Here is a 26,392-nt window from a genome sequence, read left to right as displayed (position 1 = left end):
AACAGAGAAATAGAAAAATTAGAAAATGATGGTCATCACACATAATCACATTCTACCAGACAATTAACCACTTGGCGTATTAGCCTTCCAAAATTTTTAGTGCATATACAAACACTCCTTTTCCCTAAAATAAGACTCAGATTCAAAAAAATCATACTGTTCCAGAATGTGCATGTTTCACTTAAAAATAGGACATGTGTAGCTCTATCTCATTCTCTACAATCTGATTATTCCATTATATGAATGTCCATGGTTTATTCAACTAACCCCCTACTGAGGAACTTTTAAATTGTTTCCAATTTTCTAATAATTATTAACAATGATGCATCCAATATCCTTGTACATACATCTTTGTGTACCTATCTGACTACTTCTCAAAGAATTGCTCAGTGGATAAAATTCAAGTTGACAGAATTTAAGTTGATAGAACACTATCAGTTTTCCTCTTCAGAGGATTATACCAAGCTATTATATTTGTATGCACAACACACATCTCTATTCATCTATGTATAGGTACATTTTTTGTGGGGTTTTGGCATACTAAGAATGGTGTTTTCCACCAAGCCTCTGCTATGTTCCAGTCTCCTTCCTGTACCCATGCCACACTGGGTTTTTTTCTTTTTCTTTAAGATTTTATTTATTTATTTAGAGAGCACGAGTAAGGGGAGGGGCAGAGGGAGACGGAGAGGCAGAGAGAGAATCTCAGGCAAACTCTGCACTCAGTACAGAGCCCAACAAAGGGCTCAATCTCATGACCCTGAGATCATGACCTGAGCCAAAATCAAGAGTTGGACGCTTAACTGACTGAGCCATCCAGGCATTCCCATGCCACACTGTTTTCATTCATGTACCTTTATAGTTATATAAATTAAAACATTTGTTTTAATATCTAACAGGCAAAGGATCATATTGCTTTTTCAAAAATGTCTTCTATTTCATGAACTTTTGAAATTTTCAAATAAAAAAACTACTGAAATTTTTTTTAAGATTTTATTTATTTATCTGAGAGAGCATGAATGGGGGGAGGGAGAAGCAGACTCTCCTGTTAAGCAGGGAGCCCGACATGGGGTTCGATTCCAGGACCCTGGGATCGTGACCTGAGCTGAAGGCAGACACTTAACTGAGCCACCCAGGTGTGCCTAAACTACTGAAATTTTAATTAGAACTGCACCAAATGTATAAATTAACTTGAGATTCTATGACTATCCTTATGATGGCAAATTTCCCATCTACAAATATGTTATTTATTCAAGGCTTCTCTGCAAAATTTTCTTATAAGTTTCACAAAAACTTTTACATTTCATTTCAAAAGGTGGAGATTTTAAAATTAATATTGGAATCAAGAAAAATAAGATATCCTACTAACGTGGGGAGATAATATAGTATGAGGAGTGTATAAAAAAAGGAATTAGTATTTAATGAGCAACTATTATAATCCATGCATGATACCAGCAGACATTTTTACAAGTCATGTCATTTTATCATCATAACAAGCCTACTTGTTGTAACTTGTAAGAGAGGTCACCATTATAAGCATTGTACCGAAGAAAACACTGAGGCTCAGAATAGTCAAAAATCTGCCCAAGTTTTCAAGTACTTATTTACAAGTGAAGGGAGGGAGCCTGTCTTTGTATCCATAGTGCCAACTCAATTAAGCAGATTTAACAACGGTCAGTTTGGGGGTACATCCTATTTTGCTGTTCCTCATGTTGCAAATGAGGAGACTCAAGCTCGGACAGTGAGTATATTAATTGGCTGAAAGCCACATTGCCAAGTAGGTGGAAAAGCCAGGGTTTTAATGCAGTTCCTTCTTACCCCACAGCACATATTCTTAGCTCCTGTAATATATACTACTTAGAGTACACAGAGGAGTCAGGATGCAAATCCACAGCTTGTTAACTTTCTTTCCACTACATCATGTTGAAATAACTCGATTCTTATTTTGCTTTTGTCTTTACTGACAGGAGACATGAGAGTCAGAACAGACTGTGAGAAATACAGCTATAGCTGCTATAGAAAATAAGGTTTAAATCTCGTGGCTAGAATAAATTATATCTAACTAAATAAAAAAGTTTTAAGTTTGAGATCACCAAAATTCCTTTTGAGAATCCACAGAGAATAAAGAATCTGCTCAAAGGAAAAGAATGCGGTCAGTGTCATCCCGATTTGCAAGAGGGGAAGGTATGGGGACTCCCACATCACAAGAAAACCAGACTTAAGTACAAAGCACGCCAGGACTAGATGGCATCACAGGAGGCTGTGCGGAGAGAGACAAGCAGGGGGAAAGTGGGGGTATAAATAATGAACGCGCTGACTACAGGGTACACAGATGAAGGGGCTGCCAGCTCAGGGACGGGTAAGGTGCAGTGGCAGGAGGAAAAGGAGGGGGGGGAGGGGCAGGACGGAATCTCAGCAACAATGCCTTAAGCTCCAAAAGGCCAAGCAGGTCCCAAGTTGGAAACAAATCTCCCAGGAAGGGAGCTCAGGAAAATTACCTAGGGGACTGAGACCCTACTCCTAGAAGGGGATCTTAGGTACCTCATCAGTAGACTAAAGGGTAGGAAAAGGGGCAGGAGACCAACTTTATAGGTTACCAACATAAATGAACAGGGTATTCTGGAAAATGGCCGCTAATCGGCACCCAGGGTTTATCCCCAACCAGATAATGCTCTGGTTAGTCAAATATTACATTCAAGTACCACCCAGTGGTGTTACTCGTTTTGCCAATACCCTGCCTGTCCCTTTCCTGACTGATTCAGGAACTGCTGGGAGCCCTGGTGTGAAGGTTAAGTTCATCAACAGACCCAGCAGAGGGAAGGTAAAAGATGCAAAGGTTGTAAAAATGAGGCAAGGGCTGAAAACATAAAGTATAAGTAGACGGACTCACTATGTAAACTTGGTTTCTTGTCTCTGGCGAAACTCGGAGGCAGATGATCAATCACATGGATTGCAAGTACTTGGGGAAACAGTACCAATAAATAACAGTAGCCCCCAGAAGTTCATTAATGTCCCAAGGCAGACGAACAGCATTCCTTTTTATGATAAAGTCCCAAGGCCCATAGATGAGGGGATGCTGTAAAGACAAAGTGCTGGCTTCTACCATAGCATCTGACAAGAGTCTATACTCTCCTTAGGAACAACAACAAAAAAAATTTTAAGCCTTTTTTTAAAGGACTTATTTATTTATTAGGGGTGGGGAGCAGAGGGAGAGGAAGAGAGAGTCCAAGCAGACTCTGCGCTGAGCACGGAGCCCAACTCAGGGCTCAATCTCACAACCCTGAGATCGCAACCTGAGCAGAAACCAAAGAGTCAGACACTCAACTGACTGCGCCACCCAGGCACCCTGAACAAAATTTTAAAATGTAAGAAGGATGATGCTATTCTAGAGTAAATTTCTAACAGCTTCAAGGATGGAATCCAAAGACTGCTGATTAATGAACCTGTGCTGAAACAGAGGAAAGTTGCTAAAGACATGCCAAAGGCCTCTGTCACCAGTGCTGGCTATTCTAACAATTTTAATCAACAATCTGAGACGAAGCCGAGAGCTACCAGCGCAGTTAAGAAAGTCACAGATGTGGGGCATCTGGGTGGCTCAGTTGGCTAAGCGACTGCCTTCAGCTCAGATCATGATCCGGAGTCCCAGGATTGAGTCCCGCATCAGGGCTCCCTGCTCAGCAGGGAGTCTGCTTCTCCCTCTGACACTCCCCTGTCTCATGCTCTCTCTCTATCTCATTCTCTCTCTCAAATAAATAAAGAAAATCTTTAAAAAAAAAAAAAAAAAAGAAAGAAAGTCACAGATGTGATAAAGACGGGAGGCACAATGAATACAGTGGATGACTGACTCAAGATCCAGAGAGACTTCAAAGGGCTGGAAAGAAATTAATTCTGCAGGAATATATGTCAAAGCCTATACTTAGACTAAAAGGCAAACTGTACAATGAACAAAAACAAAGGAAAACACGGCTTTACAACGTCATGCACAAAGCTAAATTAGAAATCAGTTAAAGGCCACAAACTTAACACAAGTTAATAGTGCCACAGAGAAGCAAGAATGGTTAATGAGACTTCCCTTTTAAGAGACCCACACAAGGGAATGGGGAACCCAATTCTAGGCTGTGCTGGACCGACCAGGCTCAGGGCACTATGTTCAGACACAGACATCATTTTTAAAGACAAATGGGCACACGTTGAAGACTTTCAAAACGGACAAATGAGACAGGATTGACAGAAGTAAGGACGCAGTCTAGAGCAGAGAATGCACACTGACAGCTGCTAAGCTAGATCCAGAAGGCAAATCAGTTTGGTTCATCAGAACATTTCACATGAAAATCTGGATTTGTTTCTCTTAAGGGGAAAAAAAGTCTAACAATAACTGAAAGAAGAGGGGCAGCCAAAGCTCCCTTTAATAGAAACCTGTCTACCTCCTAGTGTCTGACACCTGGTCACCAACTTGTCATAAATGAGCCTACAAGCATTTGAGCTGCTACTCCTGTTCCTAGGAAAAAGAGCCAAGAGGTAACACAAGCGCTGTGTTCTAAGACCTAAAAGTTATGTCCGAGCTAGTGAATACTAAAGGACTTAGTCTGGGGAAATAAGGCCAAAGGCTACAAGGTATAGGGAGGTTCAACATAAAGAACTTTCTAACAAAACCAGAACAATCTGCCCAGGTATATGGTCCTTCCTCACTAAAAAAAGAATAAATGGGAGTCACTCCTTCTTGGGTCTCAAAGGAGACTAACTCACTGGGTAAAGAACTAGAACAGACAACCCAAAACATCCCTTTCAAGTCTGGGTTTCTCCGATGTTTTAATCTTATGAGCTTTATTATCATCAGTACCCATCTACCACGAACAACACAGTGAGATGGGCCTTGCATGCTTTTCATGTAAAAAAAAAAAAAAAAAAACGCTTCATCGTGAGATCCCAGTTCTTATTGTTTCCATGTAAACTAAACATAGGCTTCACTATCTGATCCTCTTGGGTATTTTAATTTACCATAAATATAAGGGAACCTTGTATTTCATTAGTGTTGAGAAGTGAGGGCTATTCCTGCCTTGAAGTCATTCCAAGTTTATAGTGAGGGGAATCACAAGGAGGCATCATGACATAATGGACAGAAAATTAGAATAGGAAATGTGCTTGGGAAAACTTGACAAAGTTTCTAGACCTCAGTTTGTTCACCTATAAAATGGGCCTCAAATTTAGCCACGTCTGTTTTAGATTATGGTACAAATTAAATTAAATAATGCATGTAAAGATGCTCTAACAATTATACAGTGCTATATAAATGCAAGGACTTTCCAATACAAAACACAGACCTGTCACATGTTGCCTTTCTATCTGAAATGCATTTTGCCTCCTTGGTATAAGAATCTGAATCAGTCGACCTATTTACCCAATGCTCCATGTAACCACCTATTTATCTACCTCTCTTTTTCCAAAGCCTCTTTTCTAAAACCTCACTTTTCCAAAGCCTCTCTACCTAATATATCCAAAATTCTAAACTTATTAATTGAATTAAGGAGGGGAAATGAGTCATCACAAAGGCTATCAACCTTTATCCAGGTAAGGTATAGGAGAATCAACTTCCTGCCAAAATAATGTTTTAAATTTGAAGTTCTGCTTACTGGCTCACTAGGAGATAGATATTTATTCTTTTCGACATGAGGTGCTCATTAATCACTTAGAAAGGAGCTACAATAGTTCATACACCAGTTGGCTCAAGTACCCATTTTTATAGATGAATGTCAACAACAAGAGCACGAAGATGTTACCTAAAAATTCAATGTCATGAACATTCCCAAGTCCCAGGTAAAAAGGAAGATGTGGTCTACAGTTACAAAATGTAAAATGACAAATCAAGAAGAATACACACCCTGAGAAGCTCCAAACAGATAGGTGAGAGTTAATCACTTTACAGGAATTTTAAGGTGTTTCCTAGCTGTGAAAGCTCATCAGTATCTGACTTTGATTATTTGTTGAAGGTTATTTATGCTCTAGACCATGCTTTTTCAGTTTTAACAGATCTGTGCAATAGTTCCTTAAGAATCCTTACGCAAATAGGAGTTTTCAAGCTACACAAAGATTCACACCAAGTAGAGGTCCTATAAATGAAATTCCTTTATAATTAAATTTTAAGAAAGAAAACTGCAGGGATTTAGGCATTAGCATTCCTGTTGTTTGAAACGAAATTAATTTCCAGCGATAAACTAAACAATAAATTAAAGAGGTACCTATTACTTTTAACAGGCAATAATGGAAACTAACTTATATATGCAGTATTTGCTTAAAAGGTGATATAACTGCCACTGTGAAAGATTTTTATACAATCAAGAGATTATAAGGTAAAGTGTTATCAGCTGAATAACGAATGCATGCAACCATAAAACTTTGCTTACCTGTAATACAAATTTCTGATCTATGTATTTTTTGGCAATGCTGGGTTGGAATTCTTGGCTTTCCAAAAATCGTATGAAAAATTCATATACAAGCTGCAACAAACAGATTATAGTTAATTTCAAATTATAATTCACTTATCAAAAACCATAAAAAGCCTGTAACACTAAAACTGACAGAGCTTAGAAAATTGAGTTTTAATATCATTTACAAGCTATGCTAGCCCTTCTTGTGGCACATGGTTGCTATTATGTTTTTTAACTTTTTAAATTAAAAATCTGAAAATAACAGCCAAACAAAGCAAATAAAAATCCCCCATAGCCTCACCATTTAGAGATAACCACTGCCAACAATTTAATGTATAAACCTCCTGATTTTTCTGTATATTTCTACAACATATCAATGAACTATAAATATATTTTTATATAGTTTTCAAACTGCTTTTACCATCTAAACAATATATTGTATACAATTTATATCAATAATATCTAAGCCATCATTCTTAGTAGCTACAAGTAGTCCATTATACATGATTTATAATGAATAATTCCATTATTCATAATCGATTTAACCAATCTCCTATGCTTGGACATCTAGTTTCTGAATTACTTCTCTATCAAATTATGCCACAATGTATATTATGTAATATACATCAGGGTGCATTTGCTCGATTATTTCATGAGGAAATATTTCTACAAGTGGAATTGTTAGAGCAAAATATATCCAAACATTTCAGGATTTTAACACTCACTGCTAAATTTCCTTCCAGAAAATTTATGCAATTTACACTCCTCTAAGCAATATATGATAGTTTAGCAGAATACTCTCATCTGCAAGGAATAAAAATATCCTCATCTGTAGAGTCAATCTCAAATAACTGTTCTGATAAACAGTAGAAGATCATTGTTTATGCTCTTTGCAAAATAAATCTATGTTAAAGTATACATTAGATCCTGTTAGAGTATACAACAGTATATAAAAAACAGAACTTTTAACAGAGACAGACAGGCACCGGGTTGGAAGTCCAGCTCCGTCCCTTACTAACTGTGTAACCCTAGGCAAGTTCATTTCTCTAAAAGTCTGTTTCTTCAACTAAATAATGCGGATGATAATCCCTAAGATTAAATGTGATAATATATATAAAGCGCTACGCATAGCAGACTAACACATATTACCATTATCACTATTGCCTAAAACAGGATTCTCAAACTTTTCAGTCTTGCTCCTTTGCATTTAAAAATGGTTGAAGACTCCAAAGCTTTTGCTTATATGATATATATATATGAAAATACATATACTTATATATGTAAAGTCAGAAATACAAACAGAAAATTTAAAATACATATTTGTTATTTCATTTTAAAGCAATAAAATACATTACACATTCTGAGAAGCATTATTTTTTTATTTGTGAAAAATCTCTTTAATTGAATATTAGAAAACTGCTTCCGTATTCAACCAGTTGTGATACACTGTTTTGGTTGGAGTATATAAAGAAATCAAGCCCCATGAGGATCTAACAGTATGAAAAAGGATGAGCATTTTCATAGTCTTTTCACATAATTATGGAAATTCTTCTTTGATACTACACCAAAACTTGAGTTTCTTAAACTGGAGTTGCAATGCAGAATCTGAAGCCAAAATCAATGAATTTTTCATACTCTGTTATACTAAATTCCAATCGTCTGTCCTGCACTTTGAATGGATTTTTACCTACGCATGGTTTCCTAACATCATTCACTGACCAACTGGAAAATACTGGTTCACCGAGTTATGCAGATTTTTCAAATGCTCACAAGTTTTATTATACAGTATCAAAAGTCCTATTCCTTAATATCTCCAATTTTATCAAAAAGTCTAAGTTTTGATACATGATAAAGTTCAAGGTGAGAGCAGAAAGATAAAAGTTTCCCAAAATTCTAATTCTAAATTTTGCTTGAATGCTCTAATTTTATCAGTGGCAACAATTGTTTTCTTTGTCTATTTTTAAGAAAACATCCACCAAATACACAAGATGGAAGTACAGTTTGCCAGACATTCCTTCCAGTAAAAATGGTATTTCATGAAAAACCAGCTAGTTCAGCTTGTAGCTCAAACAATCACATAATTGCTTTAGCACAAGACAAATCAGTATACTTCAGTATGCAGTCACTGGGCTTTGTGCATACTTCCATTTCCCTCTTTGTCACGAAAAATACTTTTTTAAATGTGTACTCAAAGGTCAAGATTTAATAATATTTAATTTCATAATTTTTGCTGCTTTTCCAAGAACACTTTTATTTGAAATTGGCTTTTTTTTTTTTTTTTTTGGTCAGCGCTTGGCAGTAGAACATATGATCACAAAGCCAATTTGCCACAACCGTCTTGATCTGTGCTAAAGCAGCAGCAATTTCAACCACCAATGTTTTTACAACCATCCGTTCCAATGTCAACACAGTGAAACCAGCCAATAGCATAGTATTATTATAAAACTGTTCTGATTTTGCAGGCCTGAAAATCAGGGTCCCCCAAGGGTCTGTGTTACCAGTAACCTAAATGCATCATACAGTAACCTTATGACTTCGGACTGTAACTTAACACTTAGGTATTCACATTAGGAGTTTACTTCAGTAAAAAACCATTTTTCTCTTTGAAACTCTTAATTCAGAGAAACTTCTTGCCCAATGATCTGAACATTGTCAAGCTGTACTTCTAGGCATGATTACATGACTGAGCCCCCAACACCCTCCAGAAGAATTGTATTTTCAATACACTAATTTTTCAAAACTCTTTCTTTTACAAATAGAATGTCAGCCTTATTCAAACAACCCATAAAAGGGGGCTTAATTCCCACAAAGTGGAGAGATTCTCATCTTGCAGGCCTGTCTTTTGAGCTGGCAGGGCTTTCTTGCAGGACTGGCAAAGTGCTCTCTTCCCTCTGGTCCCTTGAAAGCAGTTACAGTTTAAAACAGTTTGGTGGAAACACTTTAGACACATTTATTAATAAGTATAAATGTTCTACGAGACAGATTTTTACCTCAGAATCAAAAATCTCCCTTGAATTTCTAAAGGGAAAGAAAGACTGAGGACTGAGAGAAGAATTTACTTTTCAAGATCACATAAGTGAACTCTCCAAGGAACTTGAGTTAAAAAGACTTTAGCATTTCTGTTTTTCAGTCTCAAGTGTAAAGCACTAAAAACAATCCCGATTGTAAATGAAGTCCTGCAAAATCATATTCTACTGGAACTACAGACCCAAATACAGAAAATACACAAAGAATAACCATGGTAACTATGGAATACAGTTTAAAAGATACCAATACAGATAATAGAAAATATCAAATAACACACATACAGTAGAACCTCTGATATATTTAAACTAAAATTTTGTGGATTTAATCTTTTTACTATTTTTCTTAAAGATTTATTTATTTATTTGAGAGAGAGAATAAGGGGAGGGGAAGAGGGAGAGAGAGAATCTCCAGCAGGCTTCCCGCTGAGCAGGGAGCCTGAGACTCGAGACTCGGGGCTCAGGGCTCGATCTCACGACCCCGAGATGATGACCTGAGTGGAAATCAAGAGTCAGACGCTTAACCGACTGAGCCATCCAGGCACCCCAAACCTTTTTCTATTTTTAAATATCTCCAAAGATCCATGATTTGTTAGGAGTAGTTTTATATGGCCACAAACTTAAATCAGACAAGAGGTGTGTAGAAACAGTCAACTGGCTAGGTTCATTGCCTAGCCCATCACCCAATAACCACATCTCAATGCAATTTTGTTGTTATGTACTATTATCAGATATTTGGTAATAAATACTGTGCTTCCTTATAAAAATGTGATCCAGAAGAAGAAGCACACTGTTAATGTTGGAGTTAATAAAAAGTGAAAAGGTGCTATGTTTTGGTCAGAAAAATATTGTTGGCTCAATTAAAAAGTAAAATGTTAAATTTAGTAATAACTCACTATAACATGAATGACCTGTCATGAACAGCTAAGATTTCCTGAATGCTCAGTAAGTGCTCTTGTCAGTACTAAAACCACCTATCAGTGAAAATGGAAAGGTGACCAATTTGTAGAGTTAGAATACATAAGAGAAACACAGGAATCTTGAGTACAAAGACCTCCAGAAAGGAATAGTTGAAGGCAACAGTGTGCCTACTGACTTGACCTTTATTACAAATGGTTAATTTATGAATTTTAAAAGTAGGTTTCCTTTACCTGATCCAGTCTAAGTCATATTTCCCCCTAAGCTAAAGCAGGGATCAGAGGATTATAGGCTTGAACAGGGTGTCAACACAGATGAAGCCAGACCGTTTTAGAATACAGTTTGTGGGACTTTACATCATAAGGGTATAGGTCTCATCATCGCTCCTCATTGTCACTTTGGTTTTAGAGTTTCAGGTGAACTAACAGTTAATGCTCCTGTAGGAATGACACAGTGTAAGCTAGAGATTTTTGGTGACAATCTAGCTTCATAGCTTTAGAAATTAATTTGGTCTGTATTTTACAGAGTCATTAAGCTTAGGAAGGATTAACTGAAATACTCAGTACAACTTTACTGTGCTTTAGAGGAAATTTATATCTCTGGTGATCATGATTTAGAGCATTCAAAAAGCTCTTGCAAATGGCAAGAGTAGTCTACTGTCTCTGGGATGTAGAGAAGATAAGTTGAAGCTTTGAAGACAGCTTTCTTCCTGTCTTTTCCACCATAAGATGTGAGATTTTCCTGAGATTATCTTGTTTGTTTTGTTTTTTAAATTTCTTCCAGACTAGGGGCGCCTGTGTGGCTCAGTTGTTAAGTGTCTGCCTTTGGCTCAGGTCATGAGCCCAGGTCCTGGGATCGAGTCCCGCATCAGGTTCCCCGCTCCACTGGAAGCCTGCTTCTCCCTCTCCCACTCCCCCTGCTTGTGTTCCCTCTCTCACTGTGTCTCTCTCTGTCAAATAAATAAATGAAATCTTTAAAAAAAAAAAATTTTTTTCTTCCAGACTACACTGCACTTTATGAACTGGTGCCAAACATTAGGAATAAGGCATGACAAGAAATCCACCTATTCAAAAGAATGATTTTTTTTATTTTAATTTTTGTCACAATCTGGGATACACCATGAAAAGCACAAATAATTTTCCAAATTTCTTAGGCTGCAGATAGTATGTCTGACACCTTAAAAAAAAAAAAAATCAAGCAGCTAAAACAGGAAATCAGCCACAGCATTTTAACTAATTTACTCAATCTTGGCATTGGCAGCAGGAATACATATGTATAACACGCCTGGGTAAGAGCTGAGGAAACAGAGGCCCAGAAAGCTCTCTCTCTAACTAGGGGAAACAGCATACATGTCTATCTGTAGCAACCTTGAATTGCCAAAGCAGGACAGGGAAAGTTGCAAATCAATGTCAAAAATTCTGAAGTGGGGAAAAAAGAAACTTCTAGACACCTTCTAGGCTTCGTCTCTCTGAGATACAGTTTTCTGCTCTTTCAAAAGTCAATGAGTAGTCGTGAGCACACTTCAAAAGATGCAATGGCTTCTGCTTCTGGCTCAAAGTGTACAAGGTTTTAGTCCCTCTCTACCACCCCTTCCCTCCTGGTTGGTTGTCATCCAGCCTCTGAGGACATTCTAACTCAATGGAAAGATAGCTTGGGGGAGCATGACATTCACATTTCCTTGTTCTATTCCTTGGATAAATGTTGGCCTGCAGCGCAAGCAGCCAGGAAGGGAAGATGGAAAATGACCAGTGTGGGTAAGTAAATAGAGTACAGATGGGCCTGGTGCTGGCAAAGGAGATACAGGGATGGCCCTGATCTGTCCCGGCACATGCGTATGACTGGAAAACATGGCCTTCCCAGTGCAAGAGAACAAAACAGACTTTCATACAAGCTTCCTATCAGCTGTTGCTCTTCCTTACAACACTATGAAATAACTCTTGCAATTTGTTTTTGCCCTTCCAGGCTGCAGAAACACATTTGTGGCTATCATGAAGACAGGCATTCAATCCCCAGGGTACCTGCTGATGAAAATGAGATATAAACTCTATGACCTAATCACATCCAACTAATATTAATGTGAAAATAGTTCAGTTCCTGTTGGAGGCTCCAGCAGGCAGATCACATAGAAGCTCTAATCAAAAAGCAAGAACTGCTGGCTGGACCCACAACCTGGGAGGAACCACACTAAAGCATTACACCGCAACTTATTATTTTATTCTTTTGGCATCCTAATTACCAAGAGAAGAAACACAGAGAGCATTCTCTAGCTTTCTGTTAATATACTCTAATTTGATTTCTGGGTGAATAAAGGCCTTCAAGGAATTCCCATGCTAATCAGCTAATGAGTTAATGGAGCTTTCTTTTATAACAAATGGTAGTTCAAAGTACCTGTAAGTGTGGCCAGGATGCCTCAAGGGTAGGTTCATCTTCTTCTGGATCAAATTCATTGCTGTCACTAGGAGGGAGAGTTCTGAATATATTGCAAGATACCTAAAAATAAACAAGCAGCAGAGTTAGCTGGAAGCACCTACTGAGCAACCTTACACAAGGTTTGCAGCCAGCCAAAGGGAACCCAGATGACAGATGACAGGAACACCACCAAACTGGAATGGGGGGCTCTTTCTACAGGCTTCAAGGCCAGAACCACCTCTAGGCAAAGCTGGAAAGTGGCAGAGCTGCACCTCCTGCTCTCTTGAACAGTACTCCTTGTCCTCAGATGGCCATTCCCACGCCGGGTCCCTTTGACTTTAGACCTCCCATGAAAGCATGCGCTACTTACCGGTCAAGCGTGCTTCTAATTAACCAATTTACACTAAGATATAAATAACTGCTAATGGGCTTTATATATTTCCCTTCTCAGGTTTATTCACAATTTGCAAATTTACAGTCAAACTAATGGTAAAATTTCAGACATTTACAAAAAGCAAATCAGAGAAGATATTTCTGAATCTAACACCCCTGAAATCATACCTAATCTGTTCTCAGTTGGTTTACCAACTACCAGGGTGCCTGGCTGGCTCAGTCAGAAGAGCATGCAACTCTTGATCTTGGGGTCGTGAGTTCAAGCCACACATTGGGTATAGAGAGTACTTAAAAATAAACTTAAAAAAAAATAGTAACGATGCCCAGGATAAGATGTATCTGTGATACAAATCTCTACAAACTAATTAGGTATTTCTTTACCATAGACAATTTCCAGATTAAATGCTGGTTGCTCAAAGGATGGCCAGGAGTTGATTTAACTGTTGAAATTGGGCAATGAAGAGACTGAGGATTCATTATTCTATTCTAATATTTTTGCATATATTCCAAGATTTCTGCAGAAAATGCTTATTTTTAAAATGTGGTTGCTACTATTCTCAGGGTTCCTTCTCAACTTCTATTCTGTTTCTCATCCTATGTAGTCATCTATCCCCTCCCAGTGACCCAAATATGTCCTCAGATATGAAGAATAAAATGGGGGGAGGGGGGAGCAGGGGGTAAATTATAGAAGGCAAGAAGGGAAAAGAAAGGAGACTGAACCAGAAGCCTTTGCTGGACTTTCTACATAATGCAGAAAATACAAAGTATAATACGCTATTCTGAAAGAGGAAAGAAGAAAGGCTTTGGGGGTATCATATAATCTGTATGTGTTTATTCATTTTACACACATTTATTAAATGCTCATTATATTCACACACTATTCCAGGCACTGGGAAAATAACAATGAACAAAGCAGAAAAAAGTCTGTGCCCTCCAGGAGCTTATATTTTAGTTAAATTCACGAGTACCCTAATATTCTCACTATGGAAACTGAGCCCAGTTGTGTAAGCTATGAAAAGGAGAGATTCGATTTTATTTTATGTGTCACAGGAAGCCATTAGTTGATCTTAAACAGAAATGTGACAGGATTTTATTTTTGCTTTAAAAAAAAAAAATCATTCTGGGGCTCTCTGTATTGAACAGACAGGGAGAGGACAAGTTAGAAGCCTATGGAGGTGGCAAGCAATGATGATGACTTGGACCAGGATAGTGGCAGAGGAGACAGAAGCAGATTGATTCAAAATCTACTCTGGAAGTATTATCTGCTGCTGGCCTGGATATACATGGGGTAAAGAAAAGGAAAGAATCAAGGATGAGTCACAGATGTAAGGCCATTTACCCTCGGAGATGGTTGGGAAAGGGAAAGCTTTCTTTGTTTACTTGTTTGGGGGGGAGATCCAGAGGCTGGAATGTGTTAAAGAAGCAATATCCAGGGCGCCTGAGTGGCTCAGTTGGTTAAACGACTGCCTTCGGCTCAGGTCATGATCCTGGAGTCCCGGGATCGAGTCCCGCATCGGACTCCCTGCTTCTCCCTCGGACCCTCCCCCCTCTCATGCTCTCTCTCTATCTCATTCTCTCAAATAAATAAATAAAATCTTAAAAAAAAAAAAAGCAATATCCAGGAGGTAATCAGACATATGAATCTGGACCCGAGAGCTGGACAGGTCAGGACTAGAGACATTTAAGGACTCCGTAGCATATAGATGATTTTAAAGCCATGAGACTAATGGATCACCTTGGAAAGGAGTAAAAAGGAAGAAAGGAAAGGACCCAAAGGCATCCAACATTTAGAAATCAGACAGAAAAAGAACAAACCACACAAATGAAAAGGAGTAGAAGGTAGGAGAAGAAAAGAACTAGAGTTTGGGGTCTCAGGAGCTAAGAGGGAAGAGTATATTAAGAAGGACAAAGAGGTCAACAGCAATAAATGCTACTCTGAGGTTGACTAAGATGCGCACAGAGCAGTATCTATTGGATACTACAGCCCTATGAAGTGGATACTATCATGATCTCCAATTTACCATTGAGGAAATGGAAGCACGGGTGTTGTTAAGATCTGAGGTTACACTTAGTAACCAGCAGTTACAACTGAACCCATGCTGTCTGTCAGGCTCTACCACAGTGTTCCAGAAAAGTAGGTAGACTACTTCTTTTGCTCTACTTTAGCTCAGATGACTGGGGAAAAAAAAATTGTTAGAATACTTTTGCCATGACTAATGACAGCATGCACAGGTCTATTATGTTATTTTTGTCCCTTCCAATGATTATCAGAAATTCCGTTTACAAAGAAACTAGTGACTTTTCAGAAAACCATCAACCCATGACTTCTCTTCAACCAGCCAGCCACACTGTAATCAAAAAGGCAAAAGTCCTTTACTTGCTTTTGAAACTATACATATATTTCAAAAGTGAGTTTTCATTCCAACTAAATCATTTGTATTTACCATACTCTGTAACAATGTTCTTTCCTCTCCCAAGATGTAAAAGTAAACCATGAAAGTCAAAAAAGCGGGGGGGGGGGGGGAGTCCTGTATAGTAAGAAATCTGGATAAAAAGGACATGGAAAGTTCTGCTCCCTGATACTCCTGGTCGTGTAAACCCTCTTACAGACCCCCTCTTACAGAGCTCACGGTGTGCTGCAGCAAGTATTTGTTTACATATTTGCCTGTCTCTCCCTACTAATTAAGAATATGCAATGTCACATTTACATCTGTTTTCCTAGCACGTACAAGGCATCCAATAAATGTTCACAAGATAAAAATTTGGACACATTTACAAAACTGTGTATTTTGGTTTTGCTTTTTAAAAATTTCAAGTTGAAGTTTTCTGAGTGATTTAAATTAATCGAAGTTATTTAACTTAAGATGTTTAAGTCTGTACAGTGATCTAAACCTCTGATTTGGTCAAAGCTTCATCTCTCAATTATCACATCAAAAGAATGTCAAGTTGTGTAAATTATCCACACAGCAAGTAGTTCTAAAGGCATGCACTTCTCACTCAGCCACACACTGCCATTTCTTCAGAGGTACCTTCCTTATAATGCTTTATTTAGCTTAATTCTAAATATTCATCCAGATGAGTAATGAGGAAGCACAGATCTACTGGGCTAGACAATGAAGAGCTGACTCAATGGGTTAAGTAGTTCTCTAGCAAATTTGGAAAGACTGTCAAGTGTCATGGAAATGGCCAAGCTTTTGAACCAGTTGGGAACACACTAGGTGCTTTAATAAAAATGTCACAAATGAATGAATCATTGCTCCCATCCTTAAGAATCTATTCTAAAAAAACTAATCCAAGACAAGTCTGAAAAAACTACTTAAAGCAGTCATTTGTAACATTCTCCAAAAAGTGTAAAATTGTAAATAACCTTTATGTCCAACATTTAAGAGGTACATCAACTTACTAGAATACTGTGCAGCATTTAAAGATGATAGCTAGGGCACCTGGGTGGCTCGGTCGGTTGAGCATCTGCCTTCAGCTCAGGTCATGATCCCAGGGTCCTGGGATCGAGCCCCACATCAGGCTCCCTGCTCAGCCAGGAGTCTGCTCCTCCCTCTACCCTCCCCCCTTGCTAGTGATCTCTCTCGATCTCTCTCTCTCTCGTGCTCTCTCTCAAATAAATAAAATCTTTAAAAAAAAAAGATGATGGCTATATGGAAGCACAAAGAAATGTTTATGAATAAAGATTTAGGAGCAAAGACAACAGAAAATGATATGACTATACCTATAAGGGATGGAAATGGATAGCTAAAGGGAAATTTTTAAAAGCTGTAGTGAAGCAAGAGGAATATGAATGATAAACTAGGTAGTTGCTGTTATCTCTTGGGGTGCACAAAGTCCTAAATCTATAAAAAGCCTAAGTTAGAGACATACAGTATATAAGTTATGCCTTTAATTTCAATATGAAAATGGGCTCTTGAATTTGTTTGAATAAGATTATTACTGTCAGGAGAGAGTTAAAAATCAGAACTTCCTACAATGCCTAGAGCCTAGCTCATGAATCAGTGGTTGAAAGATTCAATGAATGGACCAGTTAACTATACAGTTAAATCATGAATTTAAAACTGAGCTACCCATGGGTGGGGGAGCGGGGGGAGGCAGTCCTGCAAATCCTCTGACTTTTCTGCAACAATTTTGTATGGTGAGTCCAATGTGGGAAAAGATCCAGTTGCTTTGGTCAGAAAAATGGCCTAAAAACCACATACAAAATGGTAGATTTGCTTCCATTAAATCTTTATCACTGGTAGCCACTTCTGATTTATAGTCTAGGTTTTATTTTTTTTTTCAAGCCTTTATTTATTTATTTGTGAGAGAAAGAGAGAGAGAAAGAGCAGAAGCAGGGGGAGGGCAGAGGGAACAGGAGAGGCAGGCTCCCCACTGAGCAGGGAGCCCAACACAGGGTTCAATCCCAGGACCCTGGGATCACGACATGAGCTGAAGGCAGAAATTAACCGACTGAGCCACCCAGGCACCCCTATAGTCCAAGTTTTAAAGGGATTATTAAATAGGTAACATTATTAAATTGGTAATAGCAGTTGTATGCTTATGCAAATATACCGTGACTCCAAGTAGCCACCAGCATCAATCCCCACCACAGAGCAGTTCTGCAGAGTCTACGTGGCTAGATTTAAATGCACTGAGGTATTTCTAAAGTCACAAAAACTGCCACTATAATATATTTAAATATATGAGGCTCTAGTCCTAAACCGTCTATTTTATTCATTCAGGAACGGATTATCCAAAATGAACAAAAGAAAATCTTTAAGTAAGTTACAAGGGTTTATTTTTCAACTGTTTTATTTTAATCTACACTGGAATCAATGCAAAGAAAAAGAAGTTTAAGAAACAAGTGTCTTTGAGGTAATCTGATTCATTTTCATTCCAAAGGCATTATAATAAACACTGAATGTTGGAATCAAACTAAAGGTTTGAAGGCACTGGCCTGGCCTCCAGAAAGTGGCTATAAGGACAGAAAGCACGGCTGAGGGAATAGCAGGAACCTGTGTTAAAATCTAAATAACCCCTCCTCAAAGGTAGAAAATTTAGGATTAGGGATTCCACTGGGTTGCTTCTAGAATCAGATCACGTCAGAGACTCTCTCATCCAATTCCCCCCTCTTAAAAATAAGAAAAGTCCAAAAAGCTTGTGAGTTTTTCAAGGTCACACAGCACCACGATATGCATGGAGGGTTCCCAGGGCCCTTTCTCTGGCACACCACCTCCATGCCATCCATGAATACCATGCATGGACCTGACTTTTTTCTCTCTTTTTCCTTCTCCTCTGATTCCCCTACATATCTTTTCATCAGTTTTTTAACCCTCTCATTTTCTCATCTCTTCTTTCCCATCACCACCCTCCTATGTTACTGGCCTGCCAGTGGCCCTCAATGGCACCGCGGACACGGTTTTCCTACCTCCGAGCATTCAGAGCTACATTAACAGAAAAACAGAACAACCTCTTCATTAACAGAAAAATATAACAATCTCTTCATCCCCACTGTCTCGTCCAGACCTCCATCTTCAAACATCTTGATTACTGCCAAGTTTCCTCTCTGGTGTTCCCATTCCCCACATCCCTTCTGTTCCATCTCCCCCAAAAGACTTTGAGCCCCTCAAAAACTCCTAATTTCTGAATGCCTAGCACCTTCATATACAAAAAGCAGAAATAACAAGGGTCGCCAGATAAAATACAGGACACCAATTAAATCTGAATTTCATATAAACAAATAATTTTTAGTTCAAGTATGTCCCACATCTTGCATGGGACGTAGTTAAGACTAAAAAAAATAATTCGTTATTTATCTGAAATTCAAATTTAACTAGGTGCCCTGTATTTTTATTTGCTAAAACTGACAATTCTAACACTAATACTAAGAACCCCTTCTGGTTACAACTCAGTTGTGATGCAAACTGTAGCGCTGTCGCAGGCAAGGCCTGGAACCCAACAGCTACTTGCTTTGAGGGACTGGCTGCTCTTTTATTTTTCAGCTCTTTGGTTTACCTCTGATTACTGTGAACTATGGTGCAAAAAATAAATAAATAAATAAAATTCAAAGTCTTGGCCAAATGTGAAAGAGACGACTTAGCAGGATCCCAAGTACATGTCCCCATAAGTAAAGAGGAAGAAGTGTTTAGGCATACTTTAATCAGGTTTTGATTAAACAACTTACTATTTTCTGATTTATAATAATCAAAATACAACTATTAATATATCTTTAAAAGGTTTTGTTTATTTACTTGAGAGAGAGGGTGCAGGAGAGTGCACAAGCAGGGGGCGGGGCTGAGAGAGAGGGAGGAGGGAGAGGGACAAGCAAACTCCCCACTGAGCAGGGAGCCCGACCTGGGATTCGATCCCAGGACCCTGAGATCATGACCCGAGCCAAAGTCAGAAGCTTAACTGACTGAGTCACCCAGGCACTCCACAGCTATTAATATTTTTAAATAGCTATTTAAGTTACTGCAAGGAGAAAACCCCTCCCTTTCCCCAATCTCTTTATCTCCATAGAAACTACTAATTTTACACTATGATTTTGGTTGATATTTTACTGTTGTTTAAGGAAAATGACTAGCACATTATAAAAGAACAGAATGTGGCTAGTGCTTTGTAACTACTCACTAAATATCTGCCAAGATTAACAATGAACGAAATAGAAGGTAAGAACAATATAATGAGTTACTAAAAATAACAACAACTAATGAATACTTTCAGTTCCTTTTAGTTATATATTTGTTAGCACTATTAATATTTAAGGCTTGGGTAAAATCGGGCATATCATCTTCTCAGGAAACCACTTTTAACTACAGTATAAATGACTTAAATCATCTTCTCTGTGTCTTAAAATACTGCTTTTTAGATGAGCAGGTATCATCTTTTCTTGGATAAAAGCATGAACTAGTTGACCTCAAGAACATTTCTCCTTCTGTTATCTGTGACACTATAATTTCATACAATTATGTGAAACTGCAAGCTGCAAATATATTAACTATAAATATAAAAATAATGACATCATAGCTATAAAATGAATTTTGAGATTACATCCACAAAGTAAATTTTCTAACAAAAAGGGACAATATGAATGATGTTAAATAGAGAACATCCAAGCAAATTTATAAGTGCCATTATTCCTCTAGCACTATTTGTATTAAGATCTCAAGCAAGTAACAATTTCAATGATATCCCTCAGTTTTTTCATCGAGTTCATTCATTCATTCATTCATTCTATAATCTGTCATGTACTGAAAAGAAACAAAATTATTTAATCAAGCATTTAGAACCAGATGCAATACTGAAGCTATGTCATCATGCATTATTCTCACAGTATTTTATGTCAGCCCCAAAAATGCATTTAAATAAATATGATAAAACGTATTAAAGTAAGCAAAAGTCACTTTAAATCTCTGAATCAGACATTTGAACAGAGAAGACTATTTCCAAACATATCAGAATTTGTATGATAGAAATGTTCAAATTCTAAAGAATAAGAACTAAAATTCAAACAGAATTTGCCTAGATAACCTTGCTATACTATTTATGTTTAGAACATAAAATTAATAAATAATAAATGTATATATAATGTCAAGTTACCTCTGGTAACACCAAGAATTCACAATAGTCCCTGTGATAAGAACCTTTCAAACCTGACTCTCAGCCCCTTTTAAAGTAATTATTAATAATTATTGATATATAAAACCAAGGAGAAAAATCCCAAAGCATTTGTAATTATGCTCAAGAAACTTGGAGCAGATAAATCTCTTTTAAGCTGGGACTTTGATTAGGAAACAAATGGCACATTTTTAAAACTTTCAATTAGCACTTAATTTACTTCACTGGCAATGTGTTCAATCAGTAATCTGTTTCTAAAGCCAAACCATGTCTTTTAATTATTGTAATAAGTTTACCGTAGTTTTAACTTCAGACTAGATATAAAGTCTCTTTTTAAACCTCACCATCGATGTGAATGAACAGAGCTGTTTAAAAGTTATCTGAACTTGTGAAACCATTAAAATCCCTTATTCTAATATAAAGACATGTCCTTAGCACTAAATCTAAAGAGAAGAAATTTAATTAAATCAGTATGACACCATCCTATATTATGAGCCACCCACTTCAGTCTACCTTTATTCTGTAGCATATTAAATACGTAACTGTCACTACAGTTATCAATATAATTAAAAATTTCAGGCAAGAATTTCCAGAAGTTATTATTACAAACATGTTCACTTGAGTTGAACATAATTCCCTGAGCCAAAATAATCTCAGTGCTCTTGTTTGCCAAAAGTAGAGGTCTCAGCCATACAAGAGGGACGAAACCACTGTGATACATAGGTGTGGTCAAACCACTCCACCAAGGGTATCCACATTTTTATCATAAAGTCACCTTTGTGGACAAAGCTCTACACTTCTGAGGAAACAGTCCGTGATCCAGAACCAAAGACAGTGTACACTGTTTACATGTGACTAAGAAACATGCACTTGTGACAGATGTTAGATATGTTTTACAACATCCGGAAATCTAGAAGAGGATTTAAAAGATTTCTAAAGTCAATAATTTCAACCTTATTATTGTTACACATTCATGATCATAACTTTAATCTGTACTACCAGGGCTTTCTAGGACATAGCAACTATTCTGTGAAACCTGATTTCTGAAATGAGGCAGAGGGAACATCTTAAAATGATCAAAGCAGCCAAACAGTCAGTTGGAGAAAGGGAAAATCAAACAAAAAAGGAAGTTTAAAAACTTACAGTGCCCAACTAGAATTTTCAAGTATGAAGCTGAATTCAAAAGACAAGATTAAAGTAATAGAAATCTTGGGCATGTACTATTTTCCTAACTCACAAAGATATCATTTTTATTTGTATTTCCTTTAGCAAGTATTTCTTTCAAAATCTACTAGGTATATATACCATTCAGATTCACTTAGACTAACAAAATCTGTGTTCACTGTTATTGCTGCTGCTGCTATTGGTTTAGCTGATAATTGTTATCATCAACCAGTCTAACTGTATTTAACATACACTGACTGTTTCTGAAAATAATTTGATCCCTTTAGATGTTCAGTTTCCAGAAGGATTAGAGCGCTGACAACTGTCTGGAGAAAGGAATCTGTCCATGAGAGCTCAAGAACAGAGAAGCAATAGAATTTGAATACAGATCAAAGTAAATACAAGGGAGTTTTGATGAATACATCAACATTTAGTTATAAGGAGAACAAAAGGAGAAAAACGTGTGAAAAGAAAGTACTCTGTCTTTTGTTCTACTCTCTTTGACCTGCCATGCCCATTAGATGAGAGAGAGATGCCACAAGGGCAGGAAAAGAGATGGGGGCAGTGAAGAGGCAAGGGAAAGAGGGAGACATCTGAGTTGAGTCGCCTCCACGTACATTTTATATAAAGTTCAAAATCATACAAAACTAATTAACAGTATTAATGTCAGGATAGTGTCAGGAGAGAGAATTCAAACCAAGAAAAGCTGTGCCCTTATTACAGTCGCATATGCAGGCATATTTAAAATGGGAGCTCTGGATGAGACGGTGGCATAGACTCACTCAGTAGCGGGCTTGTCTGGGGTGAGACTGGCTGACCTATTTCAGTCCCACCAACCCCCTAAGAATGCTCCTGTAATTGGTGCCTTTCGATGTTTCTTTTGGGCTTGTCTGATTCTCCAAAGAATCATCCATCTCATGATTAGAGGCACAAGGGATCTGAGGGCTGAGTGGCAAGAGAGCTGAGGATCTTCCCATTCAATGTGCTCCGCTACTTTCAGAAAGGTACCCACTGCTCTCGGCAGCGCCTAATGTCCATATCCCGGAACCAGATTCCCTCCAGTGTAGCCTCTGCAGAGAGTCAACCTCCAGTCTTTAGCCGCCTGGTTTTGGGGGAGTGAGGTGGGATCAGGAATTCTAGCAACTTCTTATACAGACTTTCCACCAAGTCTCCTCCTTTTGCCTCCATGTGCCCTTACTTGTTTGAAAGGCACCTTTCTGAACCTTCCCGCGGTTAATGTGGTGTGAGTCGGCTACTTCCAGACTTTCCCTGTGGCTGCTTATGGCTCAGCTTTTTCTCATCTGCCAACATAGTGACCACCAGTTCATTTGCTTTCTAGTTTCCAAAATGCTGATTCTGAGATCTCCTCTCCATTTTGCTTTGTTCTTCTGGGTTTTATTTCTTTTCAGTAATTTCTGTCTGATTTCAGGAGGTAAAGGAAGTAAATATATGCATGTATTCAATTCCCCCTATTTACTCAAAAGTTAGCAATTATTTCCTATTAAATTACACCTTCTATTCTCCAGTAACTTCTACTAATTCAGGTAATTTAATTTTCTTATGCGAACACGTCAATCCGTTTTAGTGGGAAAGAATCCAGTAGAACCGCAAGAAAACCAAATGGCAGCTCTCTAGCCTTAGCCAAGGTAAAGTGATACCATCACCAGTTTTCTTTCTCAGAATTAACACCAACCAGATTAACAGATCTTAGTGTGAAGCAAAAGAGAAAGGAAAGCACATTCTGGATTTTGAGATCATGAAGACAGAAGTCAGACGAATGCCTGAAAGTCGTCGTTCACCCAATGAACAACACAAATCCTTACCCCAAAAAAAGTCAGCATTAGAACTCAAGGTAACGCAAAACTGAATCCATGGCGTGAGGCTCTTCTCTCAATAATCACTGCTCTGTCCCCTCCCCTACTAGGATTTCTGTTTCCAGGGCACTAGGATGTCCTTAATTCCACTTTTTCCAGTTACACACAGAGCAGTTCTGACACCTCCCTAGATCTCAAATTCAATCTACTCAAAACCAATCTCATCCTCATTGACCTCCACTTCCCTCTAGAATTCTCTTCTTACCTTCCTCATTCTAAGCCTTTAGAATTTTCTTTAACTCTTCCTCTCCTGTACCTGCTTTAAATCATTTTATTTATGCCTTCACAATGGCTCTTCAGTGCTACTGTGGTGTTATTTTTAATAGTGGAAATTTGGAAACAGTTTAAATGCCCCAAAACAGTTAAGTAGACAACCATGTATCTCGATAATGGAATATTAGGTAGCCGTTAGAATGTTTTTTAGATTTACTTAATTACATGAAAGCATGTTTACATCACAATGCCAAAGAAAAAAACTTTTAATTAAAATCATATAATTATATATGCTAAGTAATAAAAATAATATATATTATTTTACTACATATATATATATATATATATATATAGTAAGCTCAGTATGATACAATTTACATATATAGTAAGATTGGGGGGAAAATGCTTAACAAGAAGAAAAAGGAAAGGAGCACAAGGAGATTTTCCTGAGTGATGGCAATCTTCTAAATCCGCGGTTATGGCTATATGAGTACACAGAATTATTAAATTCAATGAACATTCACTGCCTAAGACCTGTTCTTAAAATCTGTGTTGCATGTTAAGTATATCCGAATTTTTTTTTTAATTTAAGGGAAGGCCTCATTTAAAAAACAGGCTAGACGGAACCTGGCTAAAATGTGAACAATGATTGCATTTAAATAATGAAACTATAGATAATTTTTTGTCCTCTGGTTTTAAATTTTCTTTGATGAGCACAGGAGAAAAATATAAGAGATGGGGAGTTCCTTTATATATTCTTCTCCATTTCCTCTTTCTTTGCCACCATCTGACTAGATTAGGACAACAGCCCTCTGCCATCAGCCATTCTGGGGTAAATCTGCCAGCCTTAAACCTCCTTAAGGCAGCTGACAGAAGGGTATGGACTTTCTAGGTGGGGCTGGAGAAAGAAAAGTAAGAATATCATTTACATTTCATCTCCTGTTCAAAAACTTTAGCAGCTCCCTGTTGCTGTCTGTAAGATTAAGTCTAACCTCCTCTACTTAGCTTGCCAAGACCTCTGTAATCTAGACTCATCCCCGCTTCTCCCCCTTATTACTCACAAATCCTAACCATGAACACTCCACTCCCATTAGGCTTCTATTACAAGACTAGACTTTGCTCAAAATAAGAAGCAACTTTTTACCTGTTGAAGTGGTGACCATAACGTTAAATTAATTCTCTCCAGAGTCCGTTAGCCCCGCACAAAATCATCACAGAGAAATGGTATTTCACACACAGAGACAACTATATTACACTGTCTCCAAAATTGGAAATGTAGCAGTGAATCCAAAAGTGAAGATTGTTGATATTAAATCTTAGAATCCAAAAATAGAGGTGTAAACACTGCAATAGTCATAGTGCTTACTGTGTATAAATACAGAGCAGGCCCTCGTACTGGCTGGTGTTTGCAGTCAAAGCACACACGCCCCGCACGGAGGCTAGCCATGCAATACCAGGTTTTTGCCACATCTCATTGTACAGGGACTTTGGGTCTTCAATCCTAGAAAGGTACTAACTGCTAAATTAAGTGATTTCTGTAAGAACCAAAGTGCACAAGTTGATAAAACAGTAACAACACGGGGATTTTTTGAGGACACATATATTCTAACATCTGCTTTGAACACTTTATGGTTCAAAATTAGCTAACACTAAAAGAAAAATTAAACCTCTTAAATATTGAATTTAAAAAAGCACACAAAGCACTTGAGGCTTCTGATGTTCATTTCCGGCAATTGAGTATGTGTCCTTATTTGAAATCACTAAAAATAAACAGGAAACTGCCCAAACTGTCACTGTCCCTTATTCTGTGTCTCTGTGACCCTGCATCAGGAAAACAAACCTTGGGCTAGCTGGTGAGGTATGAAAACAAAAATGCATCTGAACTAAAAATATGATCACAGATTAACATCTTTACCCATACAGCTTCATAACAAATTGAGTCAGACAGGCCACTCCAAGGGAGAGTAAGACAGACAACCCTCCCTCAAGGACCTCACGGAGGCATGCCGGCCTCATCTTAGAAGGGAGGCTGGTGATGGGTATTAAAGAGGGCACATACTGGGCGCCTGGGTGGCTCAGTTGGTTAAGCGACTGCCTTCGGCTCAGGTCATGATCCTAAAGTCCTGGGATCAAGTCCCACATCGGGCTCCCTGCTCAGTGGGGAGTCTGCTTCTCCCTCTCCCGCTCCCCCTCTTGTGCTCTCTCTCTCATTCTCTCTCTCAAAATAAATAAATAAAATCTTTAAAAAAAAAAAAGAAGGCACATACTGAATGGAGCACTGGGTGTTATACGCAAACAATGAATCATGGAACACATCAAAAACTAATGATGTAATGTAAGGTGATTAACATAATAATAAAAAAAAAGAAGGGAG

General features: G+C 37.9%; 1 protein-coding gene across 2 annotated transcripts in view; it reads right to left on the bottom strand.

The window, feature by feature from the left end:
• Positions 1-26,392, bottom strand: part of PPP2R5E (protein phosphatase 2 regulatory subunit B'epsilon) — a 148,368-nt gene that overhangs the window by 34,878 nt on the left and 87,098 nt on the right. For both annotated transcript variants that reach the window (XM_028114629.2, XM_028114698.2), the window contains exons 4-5: positions 12,752-12,853; positions 6,399-6,491 (exon numbers count right to left, since the gene is read on the bottom strand). In XM_028114629.2, the coding sequence (XP_027970430.1) occupies positions 6,399-6,491; positions 12,752-12,853 (195 nt within the window). The remainder of the gene's footprint in view (positions 1-6,398; positions 6,492-12,751; positions 12,854-26,392) is intronic.

Source organism: Eumetopias jubatus, unplaced genomic scaffold, assembly GCF_037043125.1.
Source record: "Eumetopias jubatus isolate StellerSeaLion01/CBP00866 unplaced genomic scaffold, mEumJub1_p1.0 scaffold_7, whole genome shotgun sequence".
NCBI classification, from domain to species: domain Eukaryota; kingdom Metazoa; phylum Chordata; class Mammalia; order Carnivora; family Otariidae; genus Eumetopias; species Eumetopias jubatus.
Note: the sequence above shows the minus strand (reverse complement) of the source record. Positions and strands in the feature narration are given on the sequence as shown.